This window comes from Microcebus murinus, chromosome 3 (assembly GCF_040939455.1).
Source record: "Microcebus murinus isolate Inina chromosome 3, M.murinus_Inina_mat1.0, whole genome shotgun sequence".
Taxonomy (NCBI): Eukaryota; Metazoa; Chordata; class Mammalia; order Primates; family Cheirogaleidae; genus Microcebus; species Microcebus murinus.
The window spans coordinates 77,828,420-77,840,468 of NC_134106.1; the positions used below are offsets into that span (position 1 = coordinate 77,828,420).

General features: G+C 44.2%; 1 protein-coding gene and 1 long non-coding RNA gene across 3 annotated transcripts in view; one reads left to right on the forward strand and one right to left on the reverse strand.

Moving 5' to 3' along the window:
- Positions 1-11,144, reverse strand: part of MGAT4A (alpha-1,3-mannosyl-glycoprotein 4-beta-N-acetylglucosaminyltransferase A) — a 102,058-nt gene extending 90,914 nt beyond the window's left edge. The window contains exons 1-2 of one of the 2 annotated variants that reach the window (XM_076001014.1): positions 11,061-11,144; positions 3,223-3,544 (exon numbers count right to left, since the gene is read on the reverse strand). In XM_076001014.1, the coding sequence (XP_075857129.1) occupies positions 3,223-3,316 (94 nt within the window). In that variant the 5' untranslated portion in view covers positions 3,317-3,544; positions 11,061-11,144. Of the gene's footprint in view, positions 1-3,222; positions 3,545-3,749; positions 4,503-11,060 lie in introns of those variants that run through there. The other variant, XM_020286271.2, reaches the window with a different exon arrangement.
- LOC105883674 (uncharacterized) lies at positions 938-6,695 on the forward strand. Its single transcript, XR_001159866.3, has 3 exons — positions 938-1,026; positions 5,076-5,172; positions 6,541-6,695. It is a non-coding gene; the product is annotated as an uncharacterized LOC105883674 (long non-coding RNA).
- Positions 11,145-12,049: the final 905 nt, after the last annotated feature.

The following is a 12,049-nucleotide window of genomic DNA, read 5'->3' on the forward strand; positions in this document are numbered from 1 at the left end:
TAATCACAAGGATGGAATGGGAAGGGTATAGGGACTAGGGTAGTAATAGCAAAAGGGTACAGGATTTCATTATGAGGTGATGAAAATGCTCTAAAATTGAATGTGGTGATGGATACATGCATCTGTGAATATACCAAAAACCACTGAATTGTACACTTTAAATGGGTGAATTGTATAGCATGTAAATTACATATCAAAAAAGCCATTTAAACAAATTTTAAATATTATTTTTGCTGAAGGAATCATTTATCTAACAAATGTCTGTTAACGTTTACCAAGCATCAAACTCTGGATCACGAACTACAAATATATCGGTCTCTGTCCCCAGGAACAGGGATCTATGACTGCTTAATCAGTGTGGCTCAGTTTCTGGATTGTGGGGATCAGAGTAGGAGATTCATCAGGAGCCCTACCCCCACTGGCAAGTAAGACTCGTAATCACTCTTGCCCCACTCGCACAACTCATGCCTACAACTTTCCCAATCTGCCCTCTCACATAACTGGAATTCTGTCTTATTTATATGTGGGAATCCTGTATACCCTGCTGAAACTGGTACCCTGCCCTGCACCCCAGCTTCCCTGGCAGGACTCCAGACATCCTCCCAACCTATGCCAATCCCACAGACCAGATCCTGTGTTCTTCCAAGTGGTGAGTGAAGCTTATGACAAACTAGTACTCCTAGGAACTGTACTGTGATTACCCGCTAAACCTTGAGACAGCCTAGGAATCCTATGTGCTGGTCATAATGAGCATCTCAGAATTCCAAAGCATAAATCCTCTATTCCCTTTCAGAACTTGTAGCTGTACATGCAGCTCCCTGTCCCTGATATCCCCACTGTCCCCTACTTGCCTGACATGGCCTTCATATTCATCCTTCATAGTCTACCTCTTCTGTGAAGCACATGAAGAATTAGTAGCCTCTGTCTTTGCTCTTCTGGGCAGTACAGCAATAGCCAAGAGCATAAGTTCTTGAATTAGCCTGCCTGAGTTCAAACTTCAACTGTACCATTTAATGAATGACCTTGGTAAGTTTCTCAACCACTTTGCTTTGGCTTCCCTTCCCCATCTACAGAAAGAAGGTAATAATAACCTCCCAGGGTTGTTATGAGGATTAAATGGGCTAATACATGTAATATGCTTATAACAAGACAAGCACTCTATTGTTGTTTCTATCCCATTCTATCTGATGGTATCACATTTGTTTACATGCATCTTTCTCATCCAGTCCCTGAGCTACTCAAAGGCATGAAATTTCTTATTTCTTTTCTTATTCATAGCACATAATACAGTGCTAGGCACAGGATAGGTACAGGTAAGGAACCAATGAATGAATGAAAACTAAAAGCTATTATTCTAACAATGTCAAAGATTATGGAAATCACAGTTTCAAAATAAAAATTCAGAGCACATGATTTGTGGGTATACTGGAATTAAATATCTGAAATCAGGTGTGCCTTGGAAAATCCAGGCTGTCTGACCGTCAGAACTATCTAGAAAGAATCCAAATGCTCAACAGTTAGATTGGATGGATAAAGAACAAAATTTAAACACAAGAGATTTTATATAACCATAACTGGAAAGTTTTGCTGATACCTGAAAGAGTATGGACAAAATAGTAAGCAGAAAGAGCAGAAAAGTTTGCACAGGATTACAGAGCTGTTCAAAGAGTGATCAAAGAGAACAGAGGTATGTACCTCACACTACATGGTGAAAGAAACTTTGTTCTTTTTTTTAGCATATAGGATTAAAAAAAAGAAACTCTGTGTCTTTAAATTAATTTTGATTCTAAAGACAGCTTAATAAAATAACAATAATGTTTATAATGCTTTTACATAGAAACAAGAAACTGGAGATTCCAAGACTTTTAATCTCTTAAATAATACACAGTAAGAAAGGTCAAGTTTCTTCATTACTATGACTCTCTGAATAGATACATTTTCTGACCAGAAAAAAATTCACATATCTTCCTTATAGAGGAATTCTCTTACTTCATAAGCAGACTTTTAATGGCCCTTTATTTTACTCATGTCAGGGACCTTCAATAGTTTGATTAAATTAACTATTCAAAGTTCTTCCTCATTAAGTCTTCTCATTTTGTACAATTAGAACATATGAAATCTAAAATTTATATATTTGTACACAAAGAAAAAAGGTCTTTAACAAGGATTTAATTCATTTCTCACCAAGAGTTCTCCCCAAAACTAGAACCTAATTAAGAGAAAGACAAAGAGTAGGAAAATAATACCACACTTGCTCAAAGCACAGAAACATATGTTTTTACTTATATCAGCTTATTTTATACATATATACGCCCACACAGATATATACATATCCAATATGTATATATACACATAAATATAAACACAAGTCAGAAAAAAAATGAGGTCATGAAACAATCTTTTCAGTTGTCTTCATATTTAGTCAATAAAATAATGTCAGCAATAGCATCTTCAAATAGCACAGGTGTCAAGACTATTCTAACTTAACTCTAACAAACCAAATATGCAATCATCTCAACACCTCCATCCTTCTCACCATCGGCATTCCTTAAATTAACAGAAAGAAAGGCTATAGGTAAAAAAGTATGGGTGGTAATTTACTCCAAATATTTTCTCTTCCAAAAAAAGCAAAGAAATGCATTATCCCTGAATACAATTCTAATCAATGAACAGGTAACTTTCCTTTAAAACACAGTTCAATAACCTAAACATAATTTTAAATGTTTTTTTTAATTCCAATCAGAATTTCTCCTCACCCCTTCTTAAATACTTGCTTAAAGAGCAATCTGTCAATGCATGCAGTTTAAATCATTAACTACATAGCACCAAATCACTAGCATAATTAGCATGTAAATTTCATGAAGGCACTGTGTTCTTTTAAGTGTTTTATACAACACTCAGTACAAAGAAGCTTATTAAACACTTATTATGTTTAGTAAAAAAACTAAAATGCCAAAACAAAAGTCTTTATTATTCAACTTGGCTGTCATATATCTGTTTCTCCAAGTGCAATTACAAGAAACTGAAAACAAACCCCATTATACTATTGTAATTAGAAATCCTGTCTCCTCTGTCCAAGAACACTGTTTCATTTTATTGTAAGAAAGAAACTGCCAGCAGATAGCATGCAGAGTGCAGACTGCTAGGGTATTTAACCTAAGCACGTTTACAAAACAAAAGCCTACTACGTTTCAGGCACATTTTCAGAGTCATTTTCCTTACCTTTCCCATTTTGCCATGTAGTATACCAAGATAAAGTAAGGAACGAAGTGATAAATGCTAAAGCAGTGGCTACAGTTCCATTTCGGAGCCTCATCTCATTTCACCATCACACTGGTTCATATGTTTGTGATGATAACCAGGACTGTTTTCTTTTTACCCTGAAGTCAACTAAATCCAGTACTCCTGATTCTAGGCCAATAAAAACAATCAATAAGAGAGGTTCATTTCAGATGCTCTGCAGAAGGAGCCCAGCAGCGGTACCATTCATAATTGAGATTGTCTTCACAGTCTTCATATGATGATGTCTCAGGCCTTTTGCGTCCTATGCAGGGGGGAAACAGAAAGAAAAACTCTGTTCAGCAAAGCAAAATGTAAGAATCTTCATTTATTATTCACCATTCTAAATAGACTTTTGGCAGAGCTAAACTGTATCTATAGGGACTATTCCTACATCTACTCATTTAATACACTAGAATCATATGGTCCTTCTCCTCCAGGGAAAAAAGCTTTAAACTATATTCCCTCACCACTGTTTTTATTTTGTCTGTGAAAAGAAAGTTATGTTTAGTTATATAAAGGGAGAAGTTTGTGGGCCTCACAGATTCCAAGATGAGAACTCTAATGATCACACAATGGTTCCTGAGTAACATAATCTTTACTCTCCTCAGTTTTCCTATTGCACAATAATAGGTAATGTTAAAAAAAAAAAAAGGTAAGAAAACTGACAGACTACAATACATAAAGAGTCAAAAGACCTGACTGAGTCCTAGACCCAGCTCTTGTCATTACTTACATGACTTATCTGGGTATGTCATTTATCTAGTCCTCGAGGTTTCAACCACATGAGAAAACAACCTGTCTGCTCTTGCACATATTATCATAAATAATAAAGAGGTTACAGTTATTATTGCTACTTATCATCATCATAAAATAAATGTAGCTTTTCCAGTGATTAACCTATTCCCAGGGTATAAATTGGGAATATTTAAGCATTTAGAAAATGCAGCAATCAGCCAGGGACAGTTAAAGTGGGAGTGAGCCCAGGAGTTTGAGACTAGCCTGGGGGATATAGCAAGGCCCCATCTCAAAATAAATAAATAAAGAAAAGAAAGAAAAAAGAAAATGCAGCAATCCAACCAGAATACTGTATGACCACGGGCCTATCACTCTGCATTGCTTCAACTCAAGAAATCTGGGGAATTTCCCAACAAAGCTGTTGGGGAAATGGAAAAAAAATGAAGTTGTTAGAAGTATTTAAGCACAGTGCCCAGCAAACAATAGGTTCTCAATAAATGCTAACTGTATGAAAGAAAAAGAAAAAAAAAAACAACAAAAAACTCTGCCAACCACTGGTTAAGTCTGTAGTCAGTTTCATTCCCCAGGGGTATGTCAGGACCTCCCAGATGTGCATGGATTACTCTTGGCCTCAGGGATACCACAAGGTGAAATGACACTCCAGTGAGGTGAGTTAATGGACTTACAAAAATGGCTAATGATCCCAACAGCCAATTCTCTCAGTGGAAGAGTACAGCTGATTAAAGCAGCCATTTGAAGCCAATACAGAAACTACCACCTTGTCTACTACTTAACACCAAATATTACTAGAAATCTCCACTAGTAAAGAAAGATCATAGAGGTATAGTATTAATAATAATGATGATGGTGGCCACTACAGCTTGTTAAATGTTTCCTAGATGCTGGGTCTACTATATGTTTAAATCTTCACAAAATCCTATGAGGTAGGCATTATTAACTCTATTTTACACATGAGGAAATGAACTCAGAGAGAGAACCCTAATTTGCATGACTCCATAGTCCAAGCTTTCATCTAATACTCTTTCCCTCTCAATCAGGCCACTGTACCATGGCAGTATGAAGAGAAGTGCCAGGGATACTCCAAGTCTCAAGTTAAACAGGAGAATCTTCCTGGAGTATTAATTACACCCAACAGTAAGTGTAAATCTAAAACTTTTATATTCCATAATGAACATAGATCTATTATGAAATAAATTACAAAATTCATAGAAATTTTCAAAGTCTAAACATGCAACTTTACACGAATTTCTCTAATCCCTCTATCACGAATCCTCCACCAAAGCATATCTGTTAACTCTGTCTGGCCAGCAGTTCTAACTTCCATATAATATTCTAGAAGCATCTAACCTCTCTTACTACCTGAACACAAGGAGCTCCAAAAATATTCTCACTTATAAAGCCATCATTGTTTACTAAGCCCACATTTATTCACCTTCTACATTAAGAGAAGTTAACATCAAACATGCCCATATCTACAGTTGAGAATTAGAATCTTCACAGCAAAAATCCTATAATTTTAACTAAACTCCATAAAGTGTTAAATATATATTGTCTTAAATCAATAAGCACCTAATAATGCATTCTGAATATAAAAATAGAGGTCATAACCCACTGAATTTTACAACTTGGAATTTTAATCGTGGTGCAGCATTATATAAAAATGCTTATAACTTTGTTGCTACATACTTAGCCTTATCTTCAGAAAAAAAATTGATCCAGTAAAAGATCTAAAAGGCATATAAACACTCAATAATAATTGGGAAATATAGAAGCACAGAATCATAAAATAAAGGATATTTTAAAAGTTTTATTAAATACAAATAAAGCCTATATGGTAAAATTCAGTATAAATGCAGAGACAAGTAAAAGTAAATGAACTCTAAAATCAAAGTAGACTATTGATATGCTACTCATAATACACATAAAGGAAAACATAAGGAAAATTAAATATTGAATCCTGAATGTTATTAAACTCTGGATCCAATATTTAAAGAAGATACAATGTTGTTTAGAGAAGATACTTATAATGAATTGTACTAATAAGCCCTGAAATTTTGCAAGAAAAATACAAGACTGTTTTACTCAGTAAGAATGTAGTCATACATTTTTAATTAGGGTTTCCAAATATGTTTAACTGCAAAACACAAGTGAATGAAGTCTCCAGACAAGAGTAAAACTAAGGATCTACATGCTCTTAAATCATGAGATGCAGTTCATAAGCTGGCTTCTAAGACACAAGTGACCCACACTTTTATTAGTGTCCATATTTATAAAACCTTTAATCTAGCACCTTAATATTCTCCGAGACTATCACTTAAAACATTCGAATCTTTAACAACAACAAAAAAGGCAGTGTCTAAAATTTCTAGTCATTTCTCTACCCTCCCAAAAATGAATGGAACTTTCAACTCCAGACCTCTACTGAAATCTGTTTTCTTAACAGTCTTTAAAGGCTGCAGTCTTGTATTTTATAATTGGACACAAAACCTTATTTTATTTTAGAGTGTCCTCTGAGCAATTCAGCATGGTCCATGGCTGAGAACACTTTGCTGAACATTTGGCATATTCCTTAATCAGCATCCCACAGACAGGACAGAGGTGCCTGAAGAATGTAAGGCACAATCCACGATATCCAGAATCAATAAAAGCCATGACGTAAGCCTACAGAATTTTATACACCACAATTGTGGAAAAATTCACTTGTTTTCCATTTATAAAAGGGTTGGTATTTTTCTTTAATACAGCTTACATAATATCATCTTCCAGTGTGTTTTCACATTTACACTTGTGGGTTAAAGAAACCTATGTCAGGATAACCTCTTAATAAAACTATTAACATTCAGAAAAAGAAACATAAACTACAAAGCGCATATTCTTTGATTCTAAATTTAGATTCTACATTCAAACCAACCACTTTGTCATTTTTTATCCTCTATCAAAGAATTCATCTGACAGCAAAAGCACAACAGCAAAATATATGGAAAGCATTAAAACCATACATTGTGACTACTTTTGTTTCACAATTCACAATGTAAGCAATTAACGTGCTACAGAGAAACACAATGTTGCAAGAAATAAAAGCGGGCATGAGAGCGGTACCACTTCCAGCTCATAAAAGCACACCTTCGCGATGTCACCTGGCACACTTACTGGAATCACCTACACCGAACCTAAGGGTCCTCCTACTTGCAGCTTCCTCACTACGGAGGGAACTGAGGCCTGGGGGCATGGAGTACTCTTTCACACTGGACTGTCAGGTCTTCACTGAGCATGAAAATTCCCCGCTGCAACTGTTCCAGCAAGCGTACAGCAGGTGTTACAGCAAGTGTTAACAGTGACTGACCAGGGAAAGAACCGAGCGGCACACAGAGGGTCGGAGAATCAGCCTTTATTCCTCCTGCGGGCTCAGAGGGGCATGCCACCAAATTCTGAGCACCACTTCCTTGTTCTCCTCCAGTTTTACACACATCTTGGGCTTACACACAACCAATCAACTATGAGCATGAGGAGTTATCCAATCAGTGGTGGGATTCAAAAAGTATCTAATTAGCAACAACCTTTACATATCCAATCAGCAGTGGGACCAAAAAGCATCCAATTAACAACAAGCTTTACATATCCAATCAGCAACAAGCTTTATATCCAATCAGCAATAAGCTTTACATATCCAATCAGCAGTGAGTTCAGCCATGAGGCCCCAGGGTGGGGTTTTTTCCCTGCCATTCCCCTCTCTTGATGCCCTTATCAGTTTACATAGCAGCATCAACCTTTCTATGAATGTAATAACTGCATTGAGCAAGCAGGGTCCCATGGTTACCATCAGCCAGCTAGGGGCAATAAAGCCCCAAAACTGTTCTACCTCCTGTTTTCTCTTGTGGATCCTTTCTTTTAGCCCTTTGACTTTAGTAGTTACAATTCCTGATTGGTTTACATAGTAACAGCATTCTTCCCCCGGAGAGACACAAGCCCCCCCACCCCCTTTTCAAGTGGCCGTCTATTCTGCAGGGTTTGCCAGTGAGTATAGCAGACTCTGGAGGGATAGCAAGGAGTCCTATCCCAGCCGCTATCACTCCCCCTATAGGGCTCATTTGCTCTGAATGGAGCAGGGGCCCAGAGAGCCCCAACCAAGAACAACACAGAGGCACCCCATGTAGACCCAGAAAAGGATTACCAAGAAGCATGTTAGTCCAATCTCTTGGGGCACAGGCCCCAAGTCCAATTCCCAAGAAGACTGTCAGTATTCCTATAAGAGTCCAGGCCAGTGGTCCCATTCAGTCCTTGGCTTCTAGTCAGACTCAGGGGCCTTAGTGGGCAGGCATCTGAGCCAGATCTTCAGCGGTCTTGTTGACTTTGTCGCATCGGCTCGTTTCACTTGGGAATGGTAGATCCATGGGGTGACACCTGCAACTTTGACAGCAGTGGGGGTAACTAATATCACAATATAGGGCCCCTTCCAGGTTGGCTCTAGGGGTTCCTTCTTCCAATCATTTACCCAGACAAGGTCCCCAGGTCAATGGGGGTGGACTGAGAGTCCCACTCCAATTTGGTTTCTCTTTTGAATAGTCTGGTCTATAGTGGCCATGCTTTTTGCTAAGGCCTGGAGCTGTCGGTCTAGGTTTAATTCTCCCAGCTGTCTCCCAAACTCCTTTCAGGAGTTTGATAATGTGTGTGTGTGGGGGGGGGTGGCCTGCCACATAGGATCTCAAAGGGTGAGTATCCAGTGGGGCCAGGAGTGCATCTTACCCGCAGTAAGGTGATAATTAACATATCTACCCAAGGTAGTTGTGTCTCCTGACAGAGTTTGGCCAACGTAACCTTGAGGGTTTGGTTCATGCGCTCCACTTTCCCTGAGCTCTGTGGCCTATAGGCCATGTGCAACTGAATACCTAATGCTTTGGAGAGGATCTGTGTAACTTCTGCAGTGAAGCTGGGTCCGTTATCGCTGCTGATGGAGAGAGGCAAGCCATACCGGAGGATGACCTCCCTCAGCAAGAGCTTCACTACTTCTCTGGCCTTCTCAGTTTGAGTGGGGACAGCCTCAACCCAACCTGAGAAAGTACATATCATAACAAGCAATAACTTGTATCCCCGGCTTGGTTTGATTTCGGTGAAATCCACCTCCACATCCTCGAACGGGGACACCCCAGTGTGCTGAATTCCTGGGGTTGGCCTTGGTTTAGCCACTGCGTTGTTCCTGGCACAGGTCTGGCACCGGGCACTAACTGTCACTGCCACTGAGGGGAGTTTGGCTATATAATAGTATCAGGCAAGCAGCTGGGTGAGGGCTGTTTTTCCCAGATGAGTCAGATTATGATACCGAGACACAATGGGATAGGCCAGCTTTCCTGGATTGAAGATGGTTTGGTTGGGCAACTGCCACCATCCATCTGTGTTTTTCCTGGCCTGTGCCTGCTCTGCCCATTGGTCTTCCTCTAGAGTGTACCTGGGTTTCTCTGGCCACTTGGGGGCCAGGAGGATCTGGCATTTGGTGGTGGGATCCTCTGGTTGTCCCATACTGGCCGCCTGTCTAGCTGCCTGGTCTGCTAGATGGTTACCATTGGTGACTGAGTCTGTGCCCTTCTGGTGTCCCCTGCAATGGATGACTGCAATCTCCTTCGGTGCCCACACTGCTTCCAATAGGTGAAGAATTTCTTCCTTATTCTTCATTTCTTTTACTCCCGTGGTCAATAGCCCTCTCTCCTTGTAGATTGTCCCGTGTACGTCACCGTAGCAAAGGCATATTTGGAGTCTGTTTATACATTGGCCTCTTTGTCTTGGGCATACCCGAGGGCTTGGATGAGCCCCCATAACTCTGCCCTCTGGGCTGACCATTCTGAGGCAGGGGGGCTGACATGATGACGTCGTTCCCCGTGGTGACTGCGTAGCCAGCCAACCGTTTGCCATCCTGGATATAGCTGCTGCCTCCCGTGTAGAGCTCCAGGTCTGGCGCCGCCAACAGACTATCTTTCAAGTCTGGCAGGCTTGCATAGACTCCCTCCATGGCCTCAGCACAGTCATGGTCCGGGGCCCTGGCTCGGTAGGAAGGGTTTAAGGTCCACACAGTCTCAATGGTGACTCGTTTGGTTTTCACACAGCAGTCCCTGGTACCCCGCCAGCCAACTGCTAGAAAGCCATTGGTGCCCTGATGTGTTCATCAAAGCCACTACTGTGTGCGGTACCTGCACACGGATATTTTGCTCAAGCGAAATCTTGTCCGCCTCCTTGATTAGCAAGACGGTTGCTGCCAGTGCTCACAGGCAAGGCGGCCATCCCGATGCTGCCGAGTCCAGCTGTTTGGACAGATAGGCTACTGGCCTCTGCCAAGGGCCCACAGTCTGCGAAAGTACCCCCATAGCTACCTGCTTCTCGTGCAGGAACAGGTTGAAGTTCTTGGTGAGGTCTGGCAAGCCCAACGCTGGGACCTTCTTGAGCAACTCTTTTAGTTCATGAAAAGCCTCCTCCTGGCTTTCAGTCCATTCTAGTTCCCCCACCATCGCCCCCATAATGCCTCATATAACAGCTTAGCTTTCGCCACCGCCCCACCTGCCCCGTGGCCCGCCAGGGCACCGACTCCCCTAAGGGCGACTGACGTGGGCTCTCCGGACGCAGGGTCCCGCGGGCAACTCTCCCTTCCCCCGCACCCCCCAAACCCACACTTTGCTCCACTTTCCCCCAAAGTCGACTAGCCCCGCCGCGCGGCGGAGCCCCGGGAACGCACTAGGCTGCTGCGGCGTCCGCGCGGAGCGGGCGGCGCGGGGAGGACGCCCCTGCCCCCGCCCCGCCTCCCAGGCCCAGCCCGCGCCGAGCGCCGGCCCCGCGCACCGCAGGCTCGAGCAGCTCTCGGTGCCCAAGCTCCGGCCCGGCCGCGACGCGGGCGGCTCCGTTACCAGCAGGTGGATCTCCCGCAACCCGGGCGCCGCAGAGCCCGCCGCCGGCGCCGCCCTTCATCCCGCGCCCCTCCGCGCAGCCGCCCTGCGCTCCCCCAGGCCGCCCGCGCGCCGCCGCCGCCGAGAGCCCCTCACCCGCCGCTGGCGTCGGCAGTTCTCCCGCGGCCGCCGGCCGAGCTGCTGTGGCCGCCACTGGCCCTGCCGCCGCCCCACCCTCCCCGCGCGGCTCCGCCTCCGCCGCCGGAGCCCGGCCGCCCCGCCCCGGCCCCGCCCCGGCCCCGCCAGCCATTGGCCGCGGGCTGCGGCGCCGCCGGCCGCAGCGCGCCCCGCACGGCCCGCCGCGCCCGCCAGTGGCCCGCCCGGCTGTCACTTAGGGGCGCCGCTGCGCAGCGTATATAACTCGGGAGCCCCTCCCTTCATTTAATGTCACCGGGAGGTCTGGAGCGGCGCCGCAGTCCGGGGTCCCAGCTCCGGGCGCCCGCTCGCGCCCGCCGCCACATCTGGCTCTAATCCGCTCCGGGTGTGCGGAGGCAGCTCGGCCGCCAACAAAGGCCCGGCGAGCCCTCGGCCTCCGCCTGGGCGCGCGGCCCGGCCGCCCGGTGCCCCGGCGCCGACTCGCCTGCCCAGCCTGCGCCGGCCCCCGCCCCACTGGCGGGTCCGGGTCCCTGGCCGTCCAGCCCGGGCAGCCTTCCCGGCGACAGGTCCCACCCGGCCCAGCAAGAGCTGACGAGGCCCCGCAGTCCCAGGCGCCTCACCGACTGTCGCGGACTGTCGCGACAGCTCCAGGACGGGCGCCGTTATCCCCGCTCACGGAGGAGACCGCGACTCGGGGAAAGGGGCAGACTTAAGCAACTAGGAAGAAGAAATACAGCTAAGACTTTAGTGCTCTCTCTTTGGGGACTAATGCCCCTGATTTTCCCGCTACACCACGCTGTTCTGCCCCTTTCTCCTGAGTCCCTGATATCGTAATCTATCACGTTTCATAAGGATGAGGTTAACTTCAGAACCAAAATAGACAGTCATCTGTAAAAAGCTCGGGTGGTCTGCCCCTCTTTTTATTAGTACCCATATTTACTTCATCCTTTTTCTTAGCATCCATATGACTTGTGCTAACTACCCTTGGG